Raw genomic sequence first — 25,569 nt, forward strand, 5'->3', positions numbered from 1 at the left:
CTCCTGCAACGCCGCTGGAACCAACCGTATTGGCCTCTGCCTTTCCATTGGACCATTTCAGCGACGTGGAGAGGGGGGATTTGCTGCATGGGTAACAGCCTACCCTCCATATCTACTTTACCCAGGCTTCTCGCACTGGAGAGGACACTCTGTTCCAGAACCACCATTCAGAGCGTGACACCATAGTCTTCCAAGACTGAAGGATGCCAACAACATGGTCCAGATCCGGGCGACCCACAAACTTCTTTACTCTGGATTCGTCACCTTGACTTCAACAGGACTCATCCTGAGTCCAGTTGATGGCTGACAAATGATTCAAGGGCCCGGTCCTATCCAACATTCCAGCACGGATGCATCCATGCCAGCCAGTCATGTGATGCATCCTGTGGTGGAGCAGCAGGCAGGGAGGATGACCCAAGGCGAGGGACTGTTTGTTCCCTGGAGCTGCACTGCAGCTGCGTCAGTACTGGAAAGTTGGATAGGATTGAGCCCTAAAACAGCCATTCCAGAAACACTCCTGTGCCAGAATAGGTAGTCATATATGTCTCCACAGTGATCTAATCGTGGAGTATAGCCACATTATGTTTTGGATATACAGCCCAATCCTATCCACACTGACACTACTGGAACTTCTGATTAGACATGCATAGGATTGGGCTGTCAGAAGTAAGTCCCATTATAGTCAGTGGGGCTTACTCCGAGAAAAGTGTGGCTAGGATTGGAGCCTCGATGCGCAATCCTATGCATGTCTACTCAGAAGTGTCCCATTATAGTCAATGGGGCTTACTCCCAGGAAAGTGTGGATGGGATTGCAGCCTCACATCCCAATCCTACGCATATCTACGCAGAAGTAAATCACATTACACTCAATGGGGCTTACTCCCAGGTCAGTGCGTATCAGTCACCGCCTCTGTAGGATTCCCTTGCCCTTTTAATACTTCTCTTCGGACTTCGCTCTCAGCTCAGTGGCTGGGAGACTCTTGTCTTTCTCTGTGGCGGCAGCACGGCCTGTTGCGCGACTCACCCGTGCCTGCGGGAGAAGCTGGTTGCCTTTGGGTCTGGGCGCGCCTCCACGTGGGTGCCTTGGAGGGGGCAGGCTTTACACCTCCTCTGGCAAGTGGGAGCACCGCATCCCCCACCTCCGCCTCGAATCACAGCGCACCAGACGGAGCTGGAGGCGGAGGGGCGATCCCGACCTTCCAGGCTCCGCGCCACCCCCGAGGCGCTGCACAGAACTGAATGGAAACGTCCCCCGCTCCCCTCTCGCCATTGGCTCGCAGTCAGCGACGCGGCTCGCCATTGGGCGACGCGAAGGGGAGAGACCTCCTTGAGGAATGTACTATGGCTTGCCTGGCATGCTCCTCTCCCGGGGAAAGGAGCGAGAGCGCCCGGGCGCGTCCCCCTTTCCTACAAGGCGCCGGGGCTTCCTGCGCCTGCCTTTGCGCTCGCATTCTGAGCCATGCGCGCGTGTGATTCCGTGCAGACGGAAAGCCCAGCCTTGTTTGCACAGCCCGCAGCCAGCCAGCCAGTCAGTCACGTGAAGCCCTCCGCCCGCCTCCCGGCCTTCCCCTTTCTCTGAATGTGCGGTCTCTCCCCCCTCCCTTTCCTCAATGAATACACATAGAGGCTTTCTCCTTAAAGCCACATCCCCGCATTTCACTCTCTCAATCAGCAGCACACTCTTGCAACTTTGGGGCCTCGAAAAAATGGGGGCGGGGTGGAACAATAATTAACGGTGGTGGTGCGTGGGAGGGAAGAGGACACACACGACCAAGATCTTCCTGCATTCTTCATACAGAATCCCCCCCCATCTAAATCCTGCATGGAGAGGGAGGGGAAGAATCCAAGGAAGGGCACGTGCGAAATTTAACTCATTCAGGGCCCAATCCTATCCACACTTACTTGGGAGTAAGCCCCATTGACTATAATGGAACTTACTTCTGAGTAGACATGCATAGAATGGTGCTCTTAAGCTTCAATTCTATCCGCACTTTCCTGGGAGTAAGCCCCATTGACTATAATGGGGCCTACTTTTGAGTAAGGATTGTACTCTTAAACCACACATGTCATAGAAATAAGCTGTGATGAGAAAATAAATTGAAAATATGTTCCTGCGGCGTCGCTTGCGAGGGTAGCATTCCTCCTGTCACCACTGTGGACCATTTCAGGATCCCAAAAAAGGTCACACTGTAAGTTTTGATAAAGTCTGTAAGACAGACAGACGGGCATACACGGACAGATACACAGACAGTCAGATCAACTGTGTGTGGTGTACACGAAAATCTGGAGAGAAGATGCACATTTTCTAAAGCGATCCGGCATCTCAAAGGATCCACCAGGTGCACGTTCTTGCTCTGTGTGTATTAAGCTGGAATTTCTCGAAAGTTTAAAACGAGTATAAGTTGGCACTCCACGTTTACAGATCTGCTGCTTCAAGGATTAAGATCTCATTGTGGTCTTTTTTTTCTTAATGCAGCTGGTTGTTTTCTTGTAAAGAACGCAGGCTGCTTCTCTTTGGTTCAGAGAGAGAGCTGGCTCTGTGCACCGCAGTATCCACCACCCTGCCATTATTTGTGCAAGCCTGGGAATTCAGCTTGGACCTCCCAGTAATCGTTGCAGCTTGAGGCCAAAGTGTCTCTAAAAGGATTTTCTTTTAAAGGCTTAGGAAACAGTTGTGTGTGTGTTTCACACTCTCATTTTCTCTTTAAAGGAAACCAAAAAAATAAATGAGTAAGTCGAAACGCGCGAGGAAATTCTGTTCTGCGTGTTTGTTTAAAAAGTGTCTCTTTCACGCTTTTCCCCCTCTCCTTAAAAAAAAAACTTTCTTGCAAAGGAAGAAGGGAAAGAACTGAAGGGGGAGGCGGAGAGAGAGAGTGAGCGAGAGAGAGAGGCGCATTCCTTAATGGAAGTATTGCATGCAAAGAAGGCTGGATCTCTTTAAGGCTCCCCTGAAGTTGGAGATGCACACACAAGGGTTGCCTGCCTGGGTGGTCTCTCTACTTTGGTGAGCTGTTGCTAAGCAGCTAATAATAGTCGTGTTTGCTGAGTAATTTCGGCGCTCTTCGAGCCAATCGCAGCCCAGAAAGCCAAGCCATCTGACAAGCCCAGGGGCGGGATCTGGGCTCTTCTCCCCCCTCTCCCTTTCACCCCTCCTCCTCCTCCCCTTTATCCAAATGGAGAGAGTGCCTTTTTTCCCCCCTTCTTCATCTCATCTATTGAAGCAAGGGAGCTGCTGCTGGCTGCCGCCGCCGCAGACACGCAGGGGGAGAAGAAGCGAGAGACACAAGCACCCAGGGAAGAGAAGGAGCCCGTAGAGACAGCCCTGCGCCCGGACAGGATGGTACAGTGCACCGAGGCGCAGCAGCACTGAGACCCAGGCTCCCTCCAGCCCCGATCTGCTTGGGCGAGGAAAAAGAGACCGGGGGGAGCCTGCAGCGCCGCACGGTGAGGAGAGCAGCGGCTCCAGCGGTGGGGGGAAGGCGAGCCCGCACAGACCCCTGGCCCCACTCACACGCACGCTGGATGCGGGCAGCGGCCGCGGCGGAGACCTCCGGATCCTCGCGAAATGTTGCAATGGAAGGCTCGGGGTCTGACTCGCGGGGAGCAGCCGCAGCAGCAGCGCCAGAAGCCCGGGCGGCATGAAGGACAAGCGGTCTGTCAGCAGCAGCAGAGAAGCGACCCCCAGCCAGCCAGCCCCTGGATCGCCCCGAGCGCCGGGGGGGACCACCGAGGACCCAGCCTCTGGCTCGCCCAGGCAGCGGCGGCTCTGCGGCGGCAACATGGCCTCGGCTGTTAATGCCTCAGAGCCGGAGAGCGGCGGAGAAGGCGGCTGCAGAGACCCAGATCGGCCGGGGAGGAGCGGCGGCGGGAGGCGCAGGAGGACCGGCGGGAACAGGCGCCCCGCGCCGCCCGAGCTGGAGTATCTGCAGCGGCCGAGCTACTGCGATGCGGGCTTCGCTTTGGAGCAGATCGCAAAGGTGCTCAGAGGAGACCTCCCTCGGCAGAACGGCTTGGGGAGGGACGCAGGCAGGCAGGCAGGGAGAGGGGAGGCGAAGGCTCACCAATAAAATGCCGGGAGAAAGTGGTGCATGTGTGCAGGGGGTGTGTGGAGGTGCGCGGCTCTTGAGTGGTAAGAGAGGCAGCCTTCTTTCCTGTCTGCTTGGGGTGTGTGCGTGGTGCAGGCTTCTCATTCAAAGGACCCGGGATGCCTTCTCTGTGTGTCCTCCCCCCATTCTGGGGGGGAGGGAAGATCCTGAGTCTTGTCCTCCCCTTCCTTTTCTCTCATTTGCATTTTTCCGGCTTTGATTTGCTCCAACTAAAGTTTACTCCAAGTTTACTAAAGTTCAGAAAGAAAACTCCAAGGCTGCAATCCTGTCCACACTTACCTGTGAGTAAGCCCCACTGACTCTATTGGAACTTACTTCTGAGTAGACATGCATAGGATTGGGCTCTAAACCTACAATCCTATCCACACTTTCCTGGGAGTAAGCCCCATTGACTCTACTGGGACTTACTTCTGAGTAGACATGCATAGGATTGGGCTCTAAACCTACAATCCTATCCACACTTTCCTGGGAGTAAGCCCCATTGACTATAATGGGACTTACTTCTGAGTAAATATGCTTAGGATTGGGCTCTAATGCTGTACATTCTTAGCGGTTCTCTCCCGTCCCCGCCCCCGCCCCCCCAAAAAAAACACCCTTAGGAAGTGTGACTTCCCTCAGTCTTGCCTTTTCCTCTCCGGTGGCAGAGGAGAGTGAAAGTTGTCAACAAATTGCTACCTTAGATCTCCCCCGTTCTGGTCCAGATGGGACAACGACTCCCCGCACCCTCCACCGCCCCCCAGAAAAGATATCAGCCTGAAAATAAGGGAGCTCCCACTAGTGACTTCAGCATTTTGTTTCCCACTCCCTGCAAAGCGCCCAGGCCAGCAGTGGTGCTTTTCTTTGGTGATCCTTTCATTTCAGGGAGCAAGAAGAAGAGCCTTTTCTCCTTCTCCAGGGCTTTGGAGGAAAAAGCAGAAATCCATGTGGCTGCCCTCTTCCTTTCGCAAATATTGGCGTAGCCTACAGATGGCTGCTCCGCTTTCTAATTCAGATCACCCCGCGCCTCTCAACCCAATAGAAATGAATGACTATGATAAGCTTATGATGGGAACAGCGTTGCTGACCACGTGGGCAGTGTGCATTTACTACGGAGTTGGAACTCAGGCGTGGGGAGGGCAAGGATGACAACTCTGGGTGACCAACTGGCTTTTTCTCGACTCCCCCCAATACAGGAAGGGGGGATCTTTCTTCCCCTGCCTCCTTCAGTATTGCTTGACATGTATGTTTAGATTCACACACACTGCTTATTTCTTTGTGTGTTTGTCCTTTTAGTATGTTGAATGACTTTTTTTGCAAATGGAATCAATAAGGAATTACTCCAAAAAGACAAGGCAGTGGATCCTTGTAGATAAGGGAGCATGTCCTGTCTGTCTCATTTATACAGAACTCCAGCTGTGATGTAATCCAGCAGCCTGCACTGATTTATGAATAGGAGAACCATGGGCAGCACACGTACATACACACCACGATGTTGCACACAGTTTATCACCTGTGTGCGAATGAGGAGCTCTGAGGCTGTTTTGAGTGGGGGGCTGAAACGTTTTGCAAGCGTGACTGCTCTGTGCTTTGGTCTGTCATGTTCCCGTCACTGTTGATCCAATGTACACACAAGGATGCTTGTTAAAATTCTGATTTTGTGCATATGTTTATGCTTTGATTGGGGGAATTGGGTCTCTCTTTCTCTCTCTCTCTCTCTCTCTCTCTCTCTCTCTCTCACTCACTTCCCCCCCCCCCCACAGGACTATTCACAAGCCCTGAACTGATAACCATGTCCTTGCATTACAGGGAAAGGCTACTGGAAGAAAAGCACCATTGTGGCTAAGAGCGAAGTTTCAGAGACTGTTATTTAAACTGGGCTGTTACATTCAAAAAAACTGCGGGAAATTTTTGGTTGTTGGCCTTCTGATTTTCGGGGCTTTTGCTGTGGGATTAAGAGCAGCCAATCTTGAAACCAATGTGGAGGAGCTCTGGGTAGAAGGTAAGGTTGGATTCCCTATCCTTATTGTGATTTTATTTTTTTTTTTGCTTGGTTAGTTTGCATCTTTAAATGCACACACTCTTCCCTTTGCCAAAGGCTGGTTGTTCAGCAGTGTTGGCTGGAGGCCAGATGGGCTCTATACAGAACAGTAATCCATTCTGGAGGTAATGTCTTGTAAGGTGCAATGGGGGGGGGGGGGGAAGGCGGCTGCAGTGTGTGGTGAAAAGAAGGGAGGCTCACTGGGTACCCCACAAAATGAGGCCACCACAAAACCAGTCTGCCTGTGTGTCCTGTGAAGAGGAGAGATCATGGTGTCAGGGCAGGGGGTTAGTTCTGAGTTTATTTCTTTCCTCTCAAGTGCATGAAAGGAAAGTCTGTCTGGAAAGTAGCCCACCCCCTCCGCCATTTTGTGTGTGTGTGTGTGTGTGTGTGTGTGTGTCCTCAGCAGCAGGAACAGAAGGAACGTGATCAGCACAGCTCAGTAGGCTGTGCTTGTGTGTGGTCCTGTTTTTTTGGACAGCTTTCAGCTTTGAGGGAAAAAAAACATTTGTCTCAAGGTAAAAAAATGGAAAAGTGAAGCACAGGCTGGAACATATGTTGGAATGTTTGCAAAGCAGATTACTGGTCTCCCTGGGTGGGGGCTCAGCTTCCTGGGGGGTGCCTTATTAAAAAAAAATTTAGAGGCAGAAGTTTACTTTTAAACACAAAAAATAGAGGAGTTCTGACTTTTTAAAAACTTTGTTGATGTACATCTTTTTTACATCAACTGGGGATAAATGTGAGCTAGATTAGGTAAAGAGTAAACTTTTGTTTGTTTAAAAGCATCTTGTTTTCGTATTAGTATTTGTTAAGTGAAGGGGGGGGGGTTGATTTTGGTGGTTTTGTCCACTGAAACCTTCCAGTGCAGCATGTACTTATTTTTAGAAGACTCTTTTCTTTGTGACTGAGTTTTACAGAAATAGAAGCATTTGATGTGAACAGCATTGCTTTAAAACTGAATTGCTGGAAGAGAGTACTGTATAGGCTCTGTCAATGCAATCCCATCATGCTTACACAGAACTAAAGTCCACTGAGTTCTACAGCACTTACTCCAAAGTAAGAGCATAGCCTTACTTTTTCTGTTTGAGGTAATATAATTCATGGTTTAAAAAAGAGATATACTGAGTTCCATAAGTGTTAATACTACTATAGTGGGTCACAATGAAATTAGCTTGAACTTACTAAAAATTGGTGAGTTTGCCTCATAAATGAGATGGAGGGTTTTATATCATGGGCCTGCAAATTTGAGGGTCATAAAAACTTTTCCCCAAAATTTATGGTATTTTTTTTAATGAATTTGGGGTGTTGATTCCAAAAATGGCATTACTTTTGCCCTATCATGTCTAGTTCTGAACTTATGGCATAGCCTCGTTGGTGAATGGCTCAAGCAGCTTCCTCATGAGGAAGTCATGGCCTAGGCCAGTGGTTCTCAAACTGGTGGGTCATGACCCACCAGCTGGAGAACCACTACTCCTTTCCCTTTAAGGGGTAGGGGCAGGGGGAAGGCAGGAATGCTGCTACGGGGAAGAAGGGGCTGATTTAAACGTAACTTACCTGTTGCCACAATCTGGAGGGGTGCGGGGAACACCATTTTGCCCTCTGCAGGGCTCCTTGTGGCTTGTAGAAAGTAAAAAAAAGTTATCGCAACCCACTTCCGGTTTTGAGATTGCAACCTGGAAATGGGCCATGATTGCTTTTTTAACTTTCTAAATGTAAGACTAACTTGCTTAACTTTCCACAAAGACTAACCTTCAGGCTCAAACTCCAAATGAGTTAGAACCAATGGCATAGGCTTATGTGTTTTTGGAATCGGCACCCCAAATATAACTAGGAATAGGTCTAACTTTTGAGACTGCAAAATTTGTGTTGGCCTATGTAATCATTATTGTAGAGTGGCCATAGGTACATTCAGAAAGCTATGATAGATTAAAGGAATCCCATACCAGCTCATCCAATCCCAGACAAAAGAAGGAAACAATATAAATATTACTCCTTACTTCACGAAGAGCTAAGCTGTATTGGAACCAGAGCTAACTCTTATTGATTTCAGTGACAAAAGCCCTGCCTGGCTTTAACTAGAACAACATGAAGAAAAAATGTATTGATACCGATGACCATGCTGTTTTTAAGAATAAGGGACCTGTATGCATGTGTTCATTCAGTGTGAGTCACAAAGGATCAAATACTTCCACGTCTGTATTTTGGTTTATGTTCAGTTCCTAATTAATATAGATATTCTAGAAATATCTAGAGTTAATCCAGGAATTCATTCATTCAGGAATTCATTATATAATCCAAAATATAATGGCTGACACATGCTTAGATCCACACAGGAGGAATGAGCATGTGGGATGAGAACAGTGTGTTGTAGTTGCTTAAGGAGCCTGCTGACCACTGAGGCAAAAATTTGAATTGTCATGGACCACATGCAACCCCCCACTCCCTGCACACAAAAACTACAGTTAAATTTGGTAGCCCATGGGGTGTGCTCAGCAAGACACTGGAAGTGCTGGCTGCGGCTGTGGGCGGTCCATTTGCTGCCCTCTTTGGTGATCCATGAGGGAAGCATCTTGCCGAGCAAGCACTCCCCCACGGACAACAAGAGAGGGCAGAGAATGGACCGCCTACAGTCACAGTTGACACTTAGTGATTCGTGGAGGGTTGCTCACTCAGCGAGACTCTGGAAGTAATAGAAAGCAATCATTCTTTTTTTCCTTGAGACCTCATGGACCACTTGTGGTCCACGGACATCAGGTTGGAAACCACTGGTATATAGCCACCATGGGCACCCCAATATTGGGGAGAAATAGTGAGATTTAAATATTTCAGATAAATATAGATCGGGCTGTGGGACATAAAAGTCATGGTAGCTTATGTCCTTGGAAGTTGAACAAAATGTTACTTGTTATTCCTGTTCTTGTTTATAAGTATTTATTTATCTGAATTCCTTCAGTAGAGCCTATACAATCTGTTCATTCAGTTCTTGGTGTACTGTAGGTTATTGGACAGCTCTACTAACCAAATACTAAATTCTGCTTCTAGCTGTTCTAGGCTATAATCCTGAACCCATTTACATGTTCATAAATCCAGCTGTCTGCAGTTGGGCTTACAAGCATGAGAGTGGATTTAGGTCTGAAGTCATCTTGTCTTGGTTGACTTGCATAATCCATCCTTGAAGATTGATGGTCTCATCTCTTACCACCTGCTTTTCCTGACAGGTTAATGCTAGCAACTTCCTGATTACTGCAATGACAATTTATCTGTGATTGAATGCATAATATAAATATTACTCTTAGGAGGGAAAAAAGATCTCCCAAAAAACCCAGCATGGTTTGCCACTACTGTAACTTCTTTTCATGCCACATGACACTGTATTGCTGTATGAGAACATGCACACTCCTTTTTTCTTTCTTCTATCAAAACTACATTGAAGTTGGATTGGAACTCAAACTTAGGTCATTTTCATAATACGTTTGGTCATGGTGAATTTTACATTCATGAGGTGTATTGCATCCTGATATAGAACATTAAATTTAGAAGGTTTTCTAGGTAGTAGTGGAAAGGAAGCATATTTCTTTGAATGAAAGTATAATTAGAAAGGCATACACAGTGAAGAACTGGATGGGAGAAGCAAGCTTGGAAAGTGTGGTTCTAACTTAGTGGTAGTTCTAGAAATGTCCATGTTTGTGTCTGTACAAAGAGATGCAACAAGGGGCATAATCCACTGGGAATATTTTCATAGAATCACAGAATGTTAAAGCTGGAAGGGTCCATTTGCTGCCCTCTCTGGTGGTCCATTAGGGAAGCGTCTCACCGAGCAAGCACTCCCCCCACAGACCTCCATCAGAGGTCATCCAGTCCAACCCCTGGTCAGCACAGGCAACTGCTACAACATCCCTGACACTTGGAATCCTCCAGTGAGGGAGAGCTGCTGCTGCACAAGGCAGACTGTTTTAGCAGCAGACACCTCTTACAGTTGGGGAGTAATTCTTCATGTCTAACCTCAATCTACATTCCTGTAGTTTCAACTTACTGGTTCTAGTCCTGTCTTCAGCAACCAAAGACAGTGTGTTCTCATCTTCCTACGATAGCCTTCTTCATGTTTCTGAAGAGCCATCATATCTCTTCTTAGTCTTCTCTGAGCTAAATATACTCAACTCTTTTAACTGTTCCTTATAGTTCTTGGTTTCCAGGTCCCTCACCATCATAGTTGCCTTCCTCTGAATCTGAAGCACTTTATTAATGTCTGCCTTAACATATGGTGCCCAAAAATGAATACAGTATTCCAAATGAGTCCTGAGTAGTGCAGTATAGAGGGGAAATTATGACTTTTCGTGATTTGAAGTCTATACCTCTGTTCATGAAGCTCATGTATTTCTTTGCAGCTGCATTGTGCTACCGGCTCATGTTGAACTTGTGGTCCACTAAGACACCTAGATTTTTTTTCCCCCCACATATACTGTTGTCAAGCCAGGTTTTCCCCATCCTGTACTTGAGCCTCTAATTGTTTGAACCTATGTGGAGGGAGGGTTTTGCATTTGTTTCTGTAGACCTTCATCTTGTTGGTATGGGCCCCCGGTTAAACCTGTTTGGACTGCAAACTCCTCTTGAATGAATGGCAAATGCCAGTAGAGCTTGCACTGGAAGTGCTCCTAGTGGTCTGTGGGCCCAATCCTATAGTCACCCAGCGCAGGCACTGAGCTCCAGCACCAGTGTTGGGTGCTGTAAACATGCCATAAAGCACGTTAATGGCACTGGATGAGCAAAGAGCGCCAGCGCTGGGAGGCTGCCACCAGGGAAGCACTTGAAGATAAGGCGCACTGCCAGACAGTGGTGCGGGATTTCTGAGCGGGACAGGAGTCATTCTAGTGTGGGGGAAAGGCACGGCAGGAGAGGAACTGGGGGAGGTCGAGGGAGGAGGCTCCATGTTGGGCTGAAAAGCAAAATAACTGGCACAGATTGGTGGAGACCCATTGTGGGGCCTGCGCCCTTACGCGGGGAAGGGGACAAATGGGTGTTGTGGCACCCATAGGATTCAGCGGTAGCCATTTCGGCATCACTGCTCCTCTGGGTGGCGAACAGTTTAGGATTGGGCTGTGTGTCCAGTCTGTTAAATTACAGTGCAGTATGCAGGAAGGTCATGTCTGTTTTAAATCAAGGATATTTTTCTGTTCCGTATGCATGTAAAGTCATTCTGTAGTAGAGACATGGAGTGTAACCAAATGAGTATGGAACTAAAGATGTGCACTGAGGATCATTTAGGATGTCAAGCACATATTATGAGGAAGGGGGCAGGAAAGGAAAGTACAAATGAATGATGCTTCCTTTTTTTTGCTTCCAGTGGAGGGGAGGGACTTCCTTCTCCATGGTCAGATGCATAAACTACAGATGTTAAAACAACTCATTTTTTTTACCAAGGTGAACATTTCTCCTTAGCCTATTATACCAGAAGTCTGAAAAACATTCACTCTTTTATTCTTCCATGTAGCGTGCAGCTATGTGGCTTAGCTATCACATTCTATATGTCTGTCACATTCATAGAGCGGTTTAAAAAGCTGATCTTCTTTCAATATATGCCTGTGGGTTCAGTAGGCTTTCTAATCCAGATAATTGTGTTAGTATGGAATGGAGTGGGGTGTCATTGGTGCTGACTGATCCAGGAATGCAAAGAATGATCAGAACGAAAAGGACTGCCATCCACAATAGCAGATCAATCCTATTGAAGTCTGAGATACGTGCCAGCTAAGTTGGTACTTTACCACTTGGTCCAGACTGGTGCAACTACAGATGTGCATGTGCTGTGGGAACACCAATGCTGCTCCTTCCCCTTAGGTGCTGTACTTAGGTGCTGCAGGTTTAATTTCATGAGGGACAGTTTTGTCCAAACCATCCCTCTGCATATGGTTAAAATGCTATTACTGCACTCCCCACAATTAAGCTGTGACACCAAGACAAGATGAGAGGGAGGCAAGAAGTGCACATTCACAGCATGAGCACATCTTTAATTTTGTGCGGCCAATCCAAGTGACAAAGTATAATCTGAACAGACTCTGCGACAGAATTAATAGCCAGATCCTATACCTTTTGTCTTGGGAGAAAGTTAATTACCAAGAGTAAGCTCCATTGAACTGGGTAAGACTTCTGAGTAAACATGCATAGAATTGCACTGTGCACCTTTGAGTGCTACTTTCAGACTACTCATACTGCAGCCTGTGACTTGAATGTGGAGGCCTTGGATCATTTTTGGAAGGTCAGCACTAAGACTCTGGTCAGCAACTAGTTTTGCCAGAGCAAGACTTTGAAAAAATAGTGGGTCAAAACTCCACCCCCACCTCTTTTCTCACAGTGTAATTTGTCAGCATGTCCCATCACTGTTGATACCTCTTCCATCACAGCACTCTTCTGGGTTAGCAACTCGCAGGCAGGTGACCTTCTCCAGAGAACCAGCTTAGACCTTGGAGTCAGAAGTTGCTGACCTCTATACCAAAACCTTACTAAAGAGAGCAGATTGAGGATAGCAACCCCCCCCTCTCTGTCCCTCTCCTTTCTTGAAACTTTGAAAATGTCGAACAACATTGGCCAAATAAGGCAAATATTTCCAATGACTTAAAATAGATGTCCATGGCTGGAGCAATAAAGACGCTTTATTTTTGTTGTTAAAGCTTTTTGAAAATTATTGCCTCTCAAGAAATTGTCAGTATTTATATTAGAGACCAGTCTGTTTCATGTAATTGTCTGTTGGGATCATAGGGGGAACACAGTGTCAGAAGATATTATGCCCTTAAAGCCTGCTGCAATTGAACTATAAACTTACAAAATCCCTGCTCAGACTTCACTGTGAAAGTATAGTTTGAATGAGTTTTAAGATCATCCAGATGCTAAGGTGAATGATTAGCAGTGTATGTTTAAAGCTATTAGAGTTGAAATATTTATATAAGGGTTGCAAAATCCCACCTGGTGGGCAAGTTCTCAGAAAAGAACAGGGGAGTGGAGACTAAATGGGGGGGGCAGGGCTCAAATCATTCTTGTAATGTTCTTTTCCTACTTTCCAACTTGTGCCAACACACTTGGACTTCTGTAAACCAACTGGTACATAGTGACTTTCCCTGTATCACTTTTTGGCAGTAACAGGGCCTTAGAGGGAATATACATTACATTTATTTATATAATATTTTAAGAAACCCCCTCCTTGATCTTACACCTGCCACTCACAATATTTCATTCCCTCCCTTATATGCCACAGTCATACCAAGCTTAGACTCCTTGCCACACTTTCTGCTTTATAAATTCATCCAGCATCTCACAGATCTTCACATTATTTTTATCCACTTTCTTTCCATTCACCTCAATTAAATTTTCTTCCAAAATATTTTTAGAAAGGCTTACCTTAAACATGTTGACTCTGTTATGTTAGACTTTGAAAGTACTTGCATTTACGCAGGTCTGGTCTTCACAGATGGCAGAATGAGGTGGTAAGAATAGACTGCACTATATCGGACTATAGGTATGAAATGCCGTGTCTGAATGTTTTTCTGTGCAAAAGCTCCCTGCAGGAGGAAAACTAGCACATTAGGGAAACAACCTAGCCCATTTCTGTCCCTACTGCTAAGTTACTTTTTGCAGGAATTTTTTATATTGGGAAGCATTCAAAAATGTGACCCCTGCCAGAAAAAATGCAGTCTATTCTGCCACTTCAGAACTATTTCATCTCTTTCTTATTCTTATTAATATATTTCATCTATTTCTATTCTTTTCTTGTTCTATATTGACCAGGTCTGAAAGAGCTAGTGAAGGCAATGCTTTTGTGAGTGACCAGTGCCCCTGATTCAGTATAACCACAATGGGCTGTGCCCATCTCCCTGTGCTAATTGCTACATTTCCTGTTGTGATGCTATATTGGCTGAGAAAGTACCAAGTGGGGGTCACAAAAGACCCCCTTTTGTAAAGTATATAGCCTGAGGTGTATATATAGTATATAGCTCTATATAGAGTATATAGTATTTGAGGCACAAAAATCCATACATCCTTGGTAGTTATTTCTCTTTCCAGTTTGATTTGTAGCTAGTTCTGGTACACTGACATCAATAAGAAGCAACTGCAAAAATATAAAATCCTATAAATATTAAAACTGAACTTTCAGTGGGGCTTACTTCACAATAGTATGCCCTGGATCACACTGTTGCATTGTAGGCACTGGGCTACAGTCTTTGTCATGGAACACTCAGTCTTGCCTTTCTCTCACTCTTTTTCTCTGAAATTCTTTCTTCTGTTTGCTTGCCTTGTTTGTTATACATTTTTACTTTCTTTAACCCTGTCACTCCTAAAGTACAGTCATGCCTGGGAACTTCAGTTCCCAGAACCCCCGTGAATAATGAAATCCATGGGTCGGGCATCCTGTAATCCCCAACCCTCAGAAGGCCCTGCAGCCATGACTGGAGCAGAGCTCCGGTCACATTCGGAAGACCAGGTCCAGCTGAACCCTTGAGTTCAGAATCTGCAGTTAGATAAAACTGTGGGTCCAAATCTTCAGATAATCAGTCTGGACCTATACTGTTCAACATTTTTCTAGTACAGTACTATGTCGAAACTGAAAGTACTATCCCCCCCCCCCCCAGGAAATTCCAGTGCCCCTCTAGAATCCAAACTCTCTCATACCAACCCTTATACTCCCCTGGAAGAAAAATATTTTTGGGCTGTTTTGCCCCATTGGGAGTTTTGGTTTTTGAAAGTTCCTAACTGCTGGAGTTCAGTAAGTACCCAGAAACTTCCGTGTGGTCCCGTTATGAATTGTCCCATTTTGGCTGCAGTCTGATCAGCACTCAAGACCTGGGTTTACAACATGAGGAGAGATTATGCTAATTCATACATTTTATTTCAAATAAATCTCTATTTGCCCCTATTTTGGAATGTTAGTCAAATAACCATCTTGAAAGAGTTAAAACTACAATGTGTCTGTATTTCCTATGATGGTAAGCATCAACACATGAAGGAGGACTGAATTTAGTAAATTTGTAGGACATGTACATACAGTTTTTGAAGAGAGATAAGTATGCATTCAGTGTACATTTGTGCTCCATGGTGAACATATGTCAATGTCTCCATAATATATAGGTCGTTCATTACACCCTGTTCACCCACATTTTGGAAAGTGAAAGCATGCACTTTGTAATCAGTTCAGCTAGAGTCCAACTTTTGTAGATACAGTACAGTACACCGTCCCTGTATCCACAAGTTCTGTATCTGTGGTTTCACTTATCCACAGTTCACACATTCCCCCATTATGCAAATGACTTATCTGTCTCTGATTGCAGCCCTCCTGTCATAATCTCCTGTGTCTAACAAGAATCACTAACAGGAAGCTTAGTACTGTATTGTTTTCAGCGTTCCAATCCACTTCCTGTTAGTGTTTCTTGCTTCCTGTTGGTGTTTGCAGACAACACAGAGACAGGCAGACACAGAACACAGTGATGGGAGGGCTGCAATCAGAGACAAATAAGATTTGAGTGATGGGGGGGATTTGTGAACCGATTCTTGTAGGATTCACTGCTATCCATGGGTTCTTGTATCTGCGGTGACAGCTGGTGTGTATCCGTGGTGGCAGCTATCCCCCACTGATACTGAAGGGCACCTGTACCTGCTTTGCTGGTTTGCTATACTTCCAGTTTGGTGCATGAATCCTGAACAACACACAGGAAGCTGCTGTTGAGATATAACTTTGCATTCAGCCTGTTGGTAGTGAAGAAGGAGCTGGCCAAGGTGGCTGTTCTATGTATTTTTGCTCCCATTGACAAGTAACTATTTTTCTAAATAATACAGAATAAATGAAGCTTGAACTGCGACTTGGAGATAGCTTGGAATGACTAGTAACTCCTTTATTTTTGAAAAGTGTATTTCATTATTATAGTCAGAATGAAAAAAAATTGGATCTCTTTTCTTAACTTAGTTTTGTGATTGTTTCCTGTTTTCCTAACTTAGGGCCCAATCCTATTCAATTTTCCAGTGCTGGTGCAATAGTACCAGTGGGGTGCGCGCTACATCCTGTGATGGAGGGTCAGACACTGGGACCTTCTTAAGGTATGGGAACATTTGTGCCCTTTCCATGGGGCTGCATTGTGGATACACCACAGCTAGAAAGTTGGATCGGATTGGGCCCCCAGTTGTGTGAATATTTCTATAAATCTAAGAAAAGAAGATGGGTAGTAAAGAAGTGAATTAAGCAACATCATGAATAGTATCTCTTGGCTTATCTGTACTTTATTCTTTGCATACTTTGCAAGCTGGGTGATTTTATGCAATACAGGAATGATGGAAGACTTGGCTCTAAGGGAGTAGAAAAGACAATTTATGGCATTTTTCCCCCAGGGGGTGCCAACATCCTGTTGTAACAAGAATTTTAGACAAATATTTAATATAATGGGTTTGGTTCCACATTATGATATCAGATTTGATGGAATGCCATGGATCACAGGAAGAAAAAGAAATAACTTATCACGGAGGTGACTTGCCCAAAGACATATTTGTCATCTACTGACAAATTGCTTCCAGCCATTCAACTCCTAAAGTTCAAATTGTTTGGTAATATGAATGAATTTTCATCCCTATATGCTCAAGATATACTTGCATTAAAATCTTGGAATTTTAGGAGTTGGTTTTCTTCTTTTGTTTGTATGAATGGTGTTCAGCAGTTTTTTCCATACCATAACCATATTCTGCTGGTTTGAAATTCTGTGGAAGACCCTTGGATCGTCCATAGAAGGCTAGAATAGTTGACTGCAGCTGGAAAGGTTAGAGGCCTGGCCTAGCATGTTTTCAAGCCATAGTCTCTAAGAAAAAGGCAGTGAGAGTTAAGCCTAGTACTGCACATCAATTCCTAATTGCTTCAATAGTTGGGGCTATTTAAAATAACTAAATAGTTCCTCATTTTCTTTGTCACTTGCCACTTTTGCGTAGTCAGACTGATCAAGTGCTAATGGGGCAAATGATAAACCATTGCTTTAAAAAAGATAGTTACAGGTGCTGAGGAGGACAAGTTGGTGTCAGGCAGTGGTTCCAACTCCTTTTCCTTCTACAGGACTGTAGTACAGTATAGCACTCTTCCAAAGCTCTTGCTCTTAACCCTTCTGACTGTTTTGCTCACGGATTGGAGGGATCAAGAACCTCAATTTGCGAAATTCTAAATAGGCAGGGGAGGGTTCTGTTTACATTGCCACCCCCTTCTCCCTTGGTTTGTGAACCAAGTTAAGGAAGATAGGGTGGAAATTAGTTTAGGGCATACTCAGAAAGACCTCTGAGGCATGAATCCTACGTACATTTTCTTGGAAGTAAGCCTCACTGAACACAGTAGTACTTGTTTCTGAGTAGACGTGCATAAGTAGAACTTATTTCTGAGAAGGCTTGTGCTTTAGGTTATTACTTTAGTTTGGGACTGATTTATTGATAAGCAGTCATAGAAATATTGGCTTGCATTACCATAAGATTTAGAAACAGTTTTTTTAAATAGATTCCTATGGTGCTTGTGGTATCTTTGACTTCTATGTGAAGTAAAATTCTGGTCACCCTTATTGATATACCAGAATTACTGAAGGACCAGAAATGATGAGGAAAATAACAAGTCTCAACTTATGATGGCTTCCACAAATTTAAGGACAACAAATTTAGGGCAAGGATATTGTAGAAAGTGCATTTATTTGCTCAGCAGTTGTAACTTGGGATCTGTCATGTTCATGTAAACAATATTTGTGTTTTATTTATGTAGCTCAACATCCTGCAGAGAATGGCATATCTGTAAGTTAAATATTAAAATCAACGGTGGTCTTGCTTTCCATGATATATTCCCAAAGTAGAAACAGTGTTTGTTGATATGTCTGCACGTTCTTGCCTGCTGTTTGCTTTTCTTTCTTTCTTTTTCTAAGCATATATGCTAAGCCAAAGACCATGAGCAATTCTAGTGTAGTTCCTGGTTGCCAGGTGTACACATTACAGATGGCCATTGGAGGGACCTGAGGAAGCCACAGGAACTCCCATTACTGAATGACTTTACTTTAAAGAAGTTCTATAGAACATGTTCCTTGAAGTAGGTTGTATAGATGTTGTCCCCGATAAATCTTCTGTAGGTACTTGTTGTACAACAAATATCAGCCCATGTACAAGCTGAATTTGCTGCAGTCACAGATTGGATGGGATAGCTTTGTCCACTTTCATCAACAGCCTACCAAATTGCATCCCACAGCACTATGGATAAAGCTTTAGGCTCGTATTCACAGTGTGACTTCTGGTTAGTTCAATAGAAGTACCATCTCCCCACTCCTCAGGACCAGCTTGCTGGAGATAATCTCCCATATACATATGCATGCTCCTTTCATTTGTTTCACATACAGTATGGCAGCAAACATTTAACCTCCTGGTTTGGAAATACAGTATTACTGAGCCATCGTCCTCAGGACTAGGAAGTAAATGCCATTCAGCGGGAAACAGGGTTGACTTGTCAGTAAGGTGCCTAGTGCAAGTGGCCTATAGAGCAGGGGTGTCCAAATATTTTTGGCAGGAGGGCCATCTTCTCTCTCCCTGTTGGGGGCTGGAAAAAAAAGTATTAATTTACATTTCGACTTTGAATAAATTTACATAAATGAATATATTAGAGATGGAACTTGTATGAATGAAGGCCTATAAAAGGCCTTGCACAGAGCAAGGCCAGCCTTTCCTTTGCTGCCACTACTGTGTCACAGCTGTGAAACAGCAAGTAGAGGAGGGAGCCCTTGTCCCACACCTCATGCAAAAGGTCAAACAGCAGGCCATCACCCTGAGAGCGGTTGCGTCAGGCCAGCTCGGGCGCCAGCAAGTCTCTGGAGGGCCAGAAGCTGACTGGAGTCTGGGGGCTCCCTGAGGGCTGGATTGGAAGTCCTCAAGGGCCGCAAGTGGCCCCCAGGCCGGGGTTGGGGTACCCCTGCTGTAGAGTATAAGAAAGCAGGGTGCAACATTCTGAAGCAGAGTGTAGAATTTGTGATTTGTCTGTATTTTACAGCTGAAATGAAAGTCTGTGGAATGGGTGGTCTGACTAATGTAGAAGACTTGGATGACAGAGATGCTCAGGCTGCCTGGCCTGGGGAAGAGAAAGCTGTTTTGTTTTGCAAGAGACTTTAAAGGGCAGGCTGTGGCATGTGGAAATAGAAGGTCAGGGGAGGGGGAGCTCCATGAAGGGGAGGGGGAGCTGGTTCTGGTAAGGGCACTGGGGGGGGAAGGTAAAATGTAGAAGGTAATATGTTGGAATTGAATGGCAAAGGGCTTCTTTGAAATTTGTCACTGATTCTGCCACTTCCATCAAGCCTTTTGGTGTGGTCCCTGCAGAATGTGAAATTTGGTCTTCCAGCCCACTGAAGTTTGAGAGTCATACTCTATACCGGGGGTGCCCAAACCCTGGCCCTGGGGCCACTTGCAGCCCTTGAGGACTCCCAATGCGGCCCTCAGGGAGCCCCCAGTCTCCAATGCACCTCTGGTCCTCCGGAAATTTGCTGGAGCCCACACTGGCCCTACGCAACTGCTCTCAGCGTGAGGGCGACTGTTTGATCTCTCGCGTGAGCTGTGGGATGAGGGCTCCCTCCACTGCTTGTTGTTTCACGTCTGTGATGCAGTAGCAGCAGCAAAGGAAAGGCCAACCTTGCTTTTTGCAAGGCCTTTTATAGGCCTTGAGCTATTGCAAGACCTTCATTCATTCATATAAGTTCATCTTTAATATATTCATTTATGTAAACGTATGTACATTTATTCAAATTTGAAATGTAAATTATTTTTTCCCTGGCCCCCAACACAGTGTCAGAGAGATGATGTAGCCCTCCGCCAAAAACTTTGGACACCCCTACTCTATAACAAATGGCATTTCAGTATTAATTGAAAGTTGCAGTTGGTTGCACCATGTTTGTTCTTGGTGTTCTTGGAAAGCTCTTAGTTTTCCAATACTGACTGTGCTGAACAAGTGGCACTGGAGCGACTTATTTAATGGATGACGGATATAAATGTAGCAAACGAATACTGTAGATATTTTGTTGTAATTATGTGTACCCCATTTTTTTAAAAAATACACAAAGTGGCTTGCAAAAAATACTAGAAGAACCAAACAATTAAAAATGCAGAAGTAATAGAAACCAATAAAATTGCAGGATCATCCTGTTCAGTCAAACATTTTCCAGAAAAATGTCTTAATTTTTCATCTCTGAATGGAGGAGACCAGGCAGATCTCTCTGTGGAAGCCTGATCTTTCTCTGAAACCTTGTCGCATTTGCTTCTCTCCTCCCTGTCAGGAATCAGCCCTAGTGAGACTGGTAATAGAAACATCTGTTGTGATGTTTGAGTTGATAAACTATGGTTAGTGCCTTGCCTCTAAACCATGATTTGCAAATGGTTTGAAGTAGGGTTGCAAACCAGCTTTGGAAGCAAGCACTAACCATAGTATATTCATTCAGATGTCGTGGCAAACTATGTTTGGAGAAAACTAGGAAGCAGAAGAAGAAACCATTGCATGACAGAGGAGGAGGACGATGGAGTGTGCAAGCCAGCAGCATAATCTTGAGTCTTCAGACTATGGTTTTAGGGAATCATATTAATGACTTCTGAACCAAGTCATTGTGAGATTTGATTCTTTTAAAGCAGCTGGCTGTCTTCTGGTTCTGATGCAAGCAATATAATATCTCTCTGGTTGTTCTCTCTCCTATGCAGTTTCCATGGAGGTTGCATGAAAAATGCCTGATTTTTCCAATTGCTTGATCTATAGATTTTCCCTTTGACACCTACTATTACAGAATGCTGGTTTGGTGGTGACAGAGATTATATCCTTCTGCATTTATTTCTGTTAGAATATTCAACCAGCAGGTTTGAAATTGCAACTGGATCCTTTGGTTATGTGGTTAACCGTTAGGAGACTTCAAAATATGACAACTTCCAGATGTCTGAACTGACTGATCATTTTGTTTAGATTATGTTCCAAAGCTGGTGCCTAGATTAGTACTGGCTGGATAAGGCTATGGTAGATTTGTCAGCTTTTCACAGTGCCATGTTTATATTTCATATGAATTTTTCCTTTAAAGGTGACCTTTCCATGACCTGCTAAAACCATGTCCACTAGGATGCTAGCTTCAACTTGCCCACAAGGGCTTCCTTTTTTAAGCATCTTGCTGCAGATAGTGTGAACTCACGGTTTTAGGTATGTGACTCCATTGACATGTGTTGCATTCCTGCCCAGATTATGCTGCTGTAGCAACTATCTTCCTTGGGTTCTACATTGAGCCCAGGTGTGTCGAGCATACTAAAAACATCTGAATAATCAGTATCCAAAATCATTTAAAATACGTTACTTGGGTTACATTGACAAGGAGCTACATAGTGGTACCTGGTGAATTAATGTATCCGAATTAAAATATTTCAGTTATTTGTATCCACTCCTTCCCTCCCCACCCCCAAACTCCCCCAGCCTTTACCCACACTGCCATTTTATCAGGACCACCAGAGCCTTCAGGGGCTGCTGCTGCACACACCCATATCTCTGGCTATGGCAGTGGCCCAGAAGTACACAGTGGTGGCCCAGCTTTCATGCCGCTGCAAAGGGCCATGCACTGCCAGAACATGAGTTCTGGTAGCACATGGCCCAGATAGACTAGCGCCATGAGGCTGCAATCCTTTACGCATGTAGCTGGGAGTAAACCCTCCAAACTCAATGGAATTTACTTCCAACATTGAAGGTCCAAGTAGATATGCATAGGATTGCATTGTCAGATACTTTATTTTAATGCTCAATAATATCAAGCAGCTCTGTCCATGTCTTTGTGGTTATTCTGGATACTGAGTGACTTACTCTGGCTTAGTGATCTCCTTTATCTCTTTTTTTATTCCTGTATAAACAGTATAAACTTTTCTTTTGCAAGGATGTCTCTCCTCCATATACTGTACACATCTGTTTCTGTGGCAGTTAACCTTGATCGTAAACACAACTGAATGAACAATAAGTTTGGTAGCCATAGTTAGTATTGTACCATGTTTATTTTCCCCATCAGAATTCTTGCTTTTAAAGTGCAGTTGGTTCTCTGCATCTGTGGGGGATCCTTTTCAGGACCCCCTGCAGATTCTGAAATCTACAGATAATGAAATCCAAAGTCAGACCTCACAGGACCTCTGGAAGTTCCTTCCAGCCATGTCTGGAGGTGTCCTAAGGCATCGGAAGGCCATATGCAGCCTCCCCATGAAGGCCTGCCGGAGCCTTCATAAAAGCATTTCCAGTTTAGTGGAAAATGTTTTTCCTTATGTCTCCCAGGCCTCCTGATTCCCCCCACCATCAGATGTAGCACATGCCTCCATGGCGCAGCTACCTAGTTGTCAATGGTGGGGGATAGGATTGAGCTCTTAGGGCCCAATCCTATTCAATTTTCCAATGCTGGTGCAGTTGTGCCAGTGGGGTATGTGCTGCATCCTGTGGTGAAGGGGCAGTCACTGGGGCCTTCTTAAGATATGGGAACATTTGATGAAAAAAATTGAAAATAGATGAATGAAGCAGGTGCTGAAATACCTCCCACATAAATCAGTGGGACTTAAACAGTTTTAACTTTTGTGGTGTCATGCCCTGTGCTTCCTATAGCAAACCTCCTTTATGGACCACAATGTTGTCCCATCTCATGTATTTTGATAGGAAGAATGAAAAAGATAAATTTAGAGAAAAGTGGTTGGTGATGGGAAGAAGAGAAGAGGTGAGGGTGATATATCAGTACTGTATATCACATTAGCCTGGAATTAGTGGAGTTGATGGAAGTTCACCATTTTTATAAGGGAGCATTCCTGCTCGTATTTTTGTTTTGTTTCAAAAAATATAATAAAACACCATTTCAGGACCTGAAACAGATATCAGGCTGGAGGTGGCTGGGTAGGCAAATGAAGGATACTCACAATTTGACTTTTTCTGACCATGATGACTGCTGTGCTACAAGTTATTGATCCCAAGGCTCCATTCTAGCTTTAAAAATACAAGCTGGTCCAATTATGTATGGGACTTCTACATACTGCACATTCAGGTATCCACAAGCAGAATTGGATGTTTTTAAGTTGTACGTTCAGTGGCACGTACCCAAATACTTGGAGTCAGAAGAACCTTTTGGAGTCATAAGCCTTCTTTATTCATTGACAATAAGAAATTATTTGGAAGAAAAAAGTTTTCCCTCCTTTTCTGTTTATTGAACCATCTTATTTGTGCTTGTTCAGTCAATAATCAAAAGTGAAGTGCAGCACACCGGGAACGAGGTCTGTTAAGTCAACTTGTAGGGTTTTTTCCCCTCCCCTTAAATCATTGCTTAAGGGCTTCTGGCCTCTAGCTCAGGAATCCTGCCCAAAAATGCCAGATGTATTACACAGTCAAGTCTTGCAATGTAAACAGTGCTCTGTGCCATGAGAGCAGGGTGGTCCATCTCCTTTTTTTTTTCTTTCTTTCTAAGAGGGGGAAAAAAATCTCCCTACTCTGAAAAGAGCACAGTAGTTGTAGTGTTGCTTGAGTTCTTGGCTGCACAGCTCAGTTTTTGGAGCTGCAAAAGCCCGGATAAATTAATACTTTGGACTGGCAAGGAATATCAACTGAAACTGAGATGCTGGAAAGCAAAACGTGGCATTGATTGCGCTGCTTGGTTTATTCAAACAAAGATTTTTTAATCTTGAGGTTTCTTAATGTAATAAGGATACTGAATCATAAACAAATTAACTACTTACAATTAGAATTATAGAGCAGAATTAAGTCTTTTCATATTATTTCCATTGCATAGAATAAATAATTATAAATTGCACTTTTTCTTTGGAGAGATTTTATATGAGGACCACAGAACCTCGACACCCACCCCACCCATCAGAAGGACTATTTCCTTTCTTACAACTGTGCTCCAGGTCTTTTCATGTTCAGTTTTTAAATAAATGTAAATTTTAAAACAAAATCTAAATACATTCATTGTTGCCGCTATTCATTTTGCTGTGATGTGAATGGCAGTATTTGTCATTGTAGAAGGAAAGAGAGCAAAGAATAGGAATCAGGAACAGCAAAGTTAGGTTCCTCATAGCCTCATGTGCTAGAAGTCTTCTTAAACTTTATTTTTCTCAGATTTTGTTTTTTCCCCAGGAGGAAAAGTACAGAAAGTGGTGTTATGTGTTTTAATTCCAAGGGCATATTTTTATAAATTATAATATTTATTTATTTATTCGATTTATATTCCGCTTTTCTCCCCGAAGGGCACACAAGGTGGCCTTGGCTTTAACAGTGTAGTAGGTAGGTGATATAGGTGGTAGAGTGTCAGCAAATGCAGTCAATCATTACCCATGTGCACATACCAAGTCCAGCCAATGATTTATTTTTTTGCAGATTTTGGTTAATTTTTCTGTTTGTGTGTGTGTATGTGTGTGTTTTTACAAAAATGAGAAGTGCAGAAGGTGGTGTTATATGGCTTTATTTCATTGCCACCAAAAAAAATCACTCCTAGTTATTGCAGAATCTGGAACAGAAATTTTAGTATTTATTAAAATATTTATATATTTTCCATTTAAAACATCCCAGGAGATGCTTAGCAGTTCAGATTGGAACAATAAACATTTTATTTGATATCAAGCAGGGTTTCCCTCCCTCCAAGTGGTTTATAAAACAGCCATATTTTAACTTACATGCAGAAAGACCAGTGTGGATGGAGATGGGTGGGCCTTCCTTGTCACGACATTCCACCTTGTGGGACTGCAACCTAAATGCCCTAACCCCACATGTCCACCAACTGCGCCTCAGGTGGGCCAGGCAATATGAAGAAGGGCTCCAGTGTCCGTCAAAGGTTATATACTTACATGGCTGCTGGTGGTCCTGAAGATTCCTCGCTCCAGAGTGTTTCTGACTATAAGGATAAAATCTGCGGTTGGGCAGGAGACACAGGATTTGGCAGGAGCCCTCCACGGAGCCACGGAGCCTGAGCGTTGCAGGCAGCTCAGGATTGCGCTGTTACTCTGGTCATCATTCACCATTCTAGTGGTGGGATGAGAAACTCAAAGAAGTGCCTTATAGCCCAATCCTGAGACCGCTGAGCCGTGGAACCTGGGCCACCGCCCGGAGCTAGCCCAGCACTGGCTGGCACGTTTGCGACTGTGGTCCACAGGATTGAGCTCTTGGAGGACAATCTTAATATGCAGACAGGTTTGGAATCTTTTATGTACCCAGGTTCAATGACATTTAGGGAGCTTAAGGTTAATACCAATAATTTGAACTGGATCCAGTAGAAAAATGTGGTAACCAGTGGAGAAGATAACAGTACTCAAGTGATATATTACACCAATATCACCCAACTCAATATTCTGGCAATTGTGTTCTGGACCAGTGGAAGGCACAGAGCACCTTTCAAAGGTATAGACCTATTGTTTGTATTTGGGTATAGGTAGTTATGCCTTGTGTGTGTGTGT

General features: G+C 44.4%; 1 protein-coding gene across 1 annotated transcript in view; it reads left to right on the plus strand.

Annotated features, from left to right (window-relative positions):
* The first annotated feature begins 3,471 nt into the window (after positions 1-3,471).
* Positions 3,472-25,569, plus strand: part of PTCH1 (patched 1) — a 101,735-nt gene continuing 79,637 nt past the window's right edge. Inside the window, exons 1-2 of the mRNA XM_066614933.1 lie at positions 3,472-3,977; positions 5,892-6,084. Of these exons, the coding sequence (XP_066471030.1) occupies positions 3,639-3,977; positions 5,892-6,084 (532 nt within the window). The 5' untranslated portion in view covers positions 3,472-3,638. The remainder of the gene's footprint in view (positions 3,978-5,891; positions 6,085-25,569) is intronic.

The sequence above is a fragment of the Tiliqua scincoides genome, chromosome 2 (assembly GCF_035046505.1).
Source record: "Tiliqua scincoides isolate rTilSci1 chromosome 2, rTilSci1.hap2, whole genome shotgun sequence".
NCBI lineage: Eukaryota > Metazoa > Chordata > Lepidosauria > Squamata > Scincidae > Tiliqua > Tiliqua scincoides.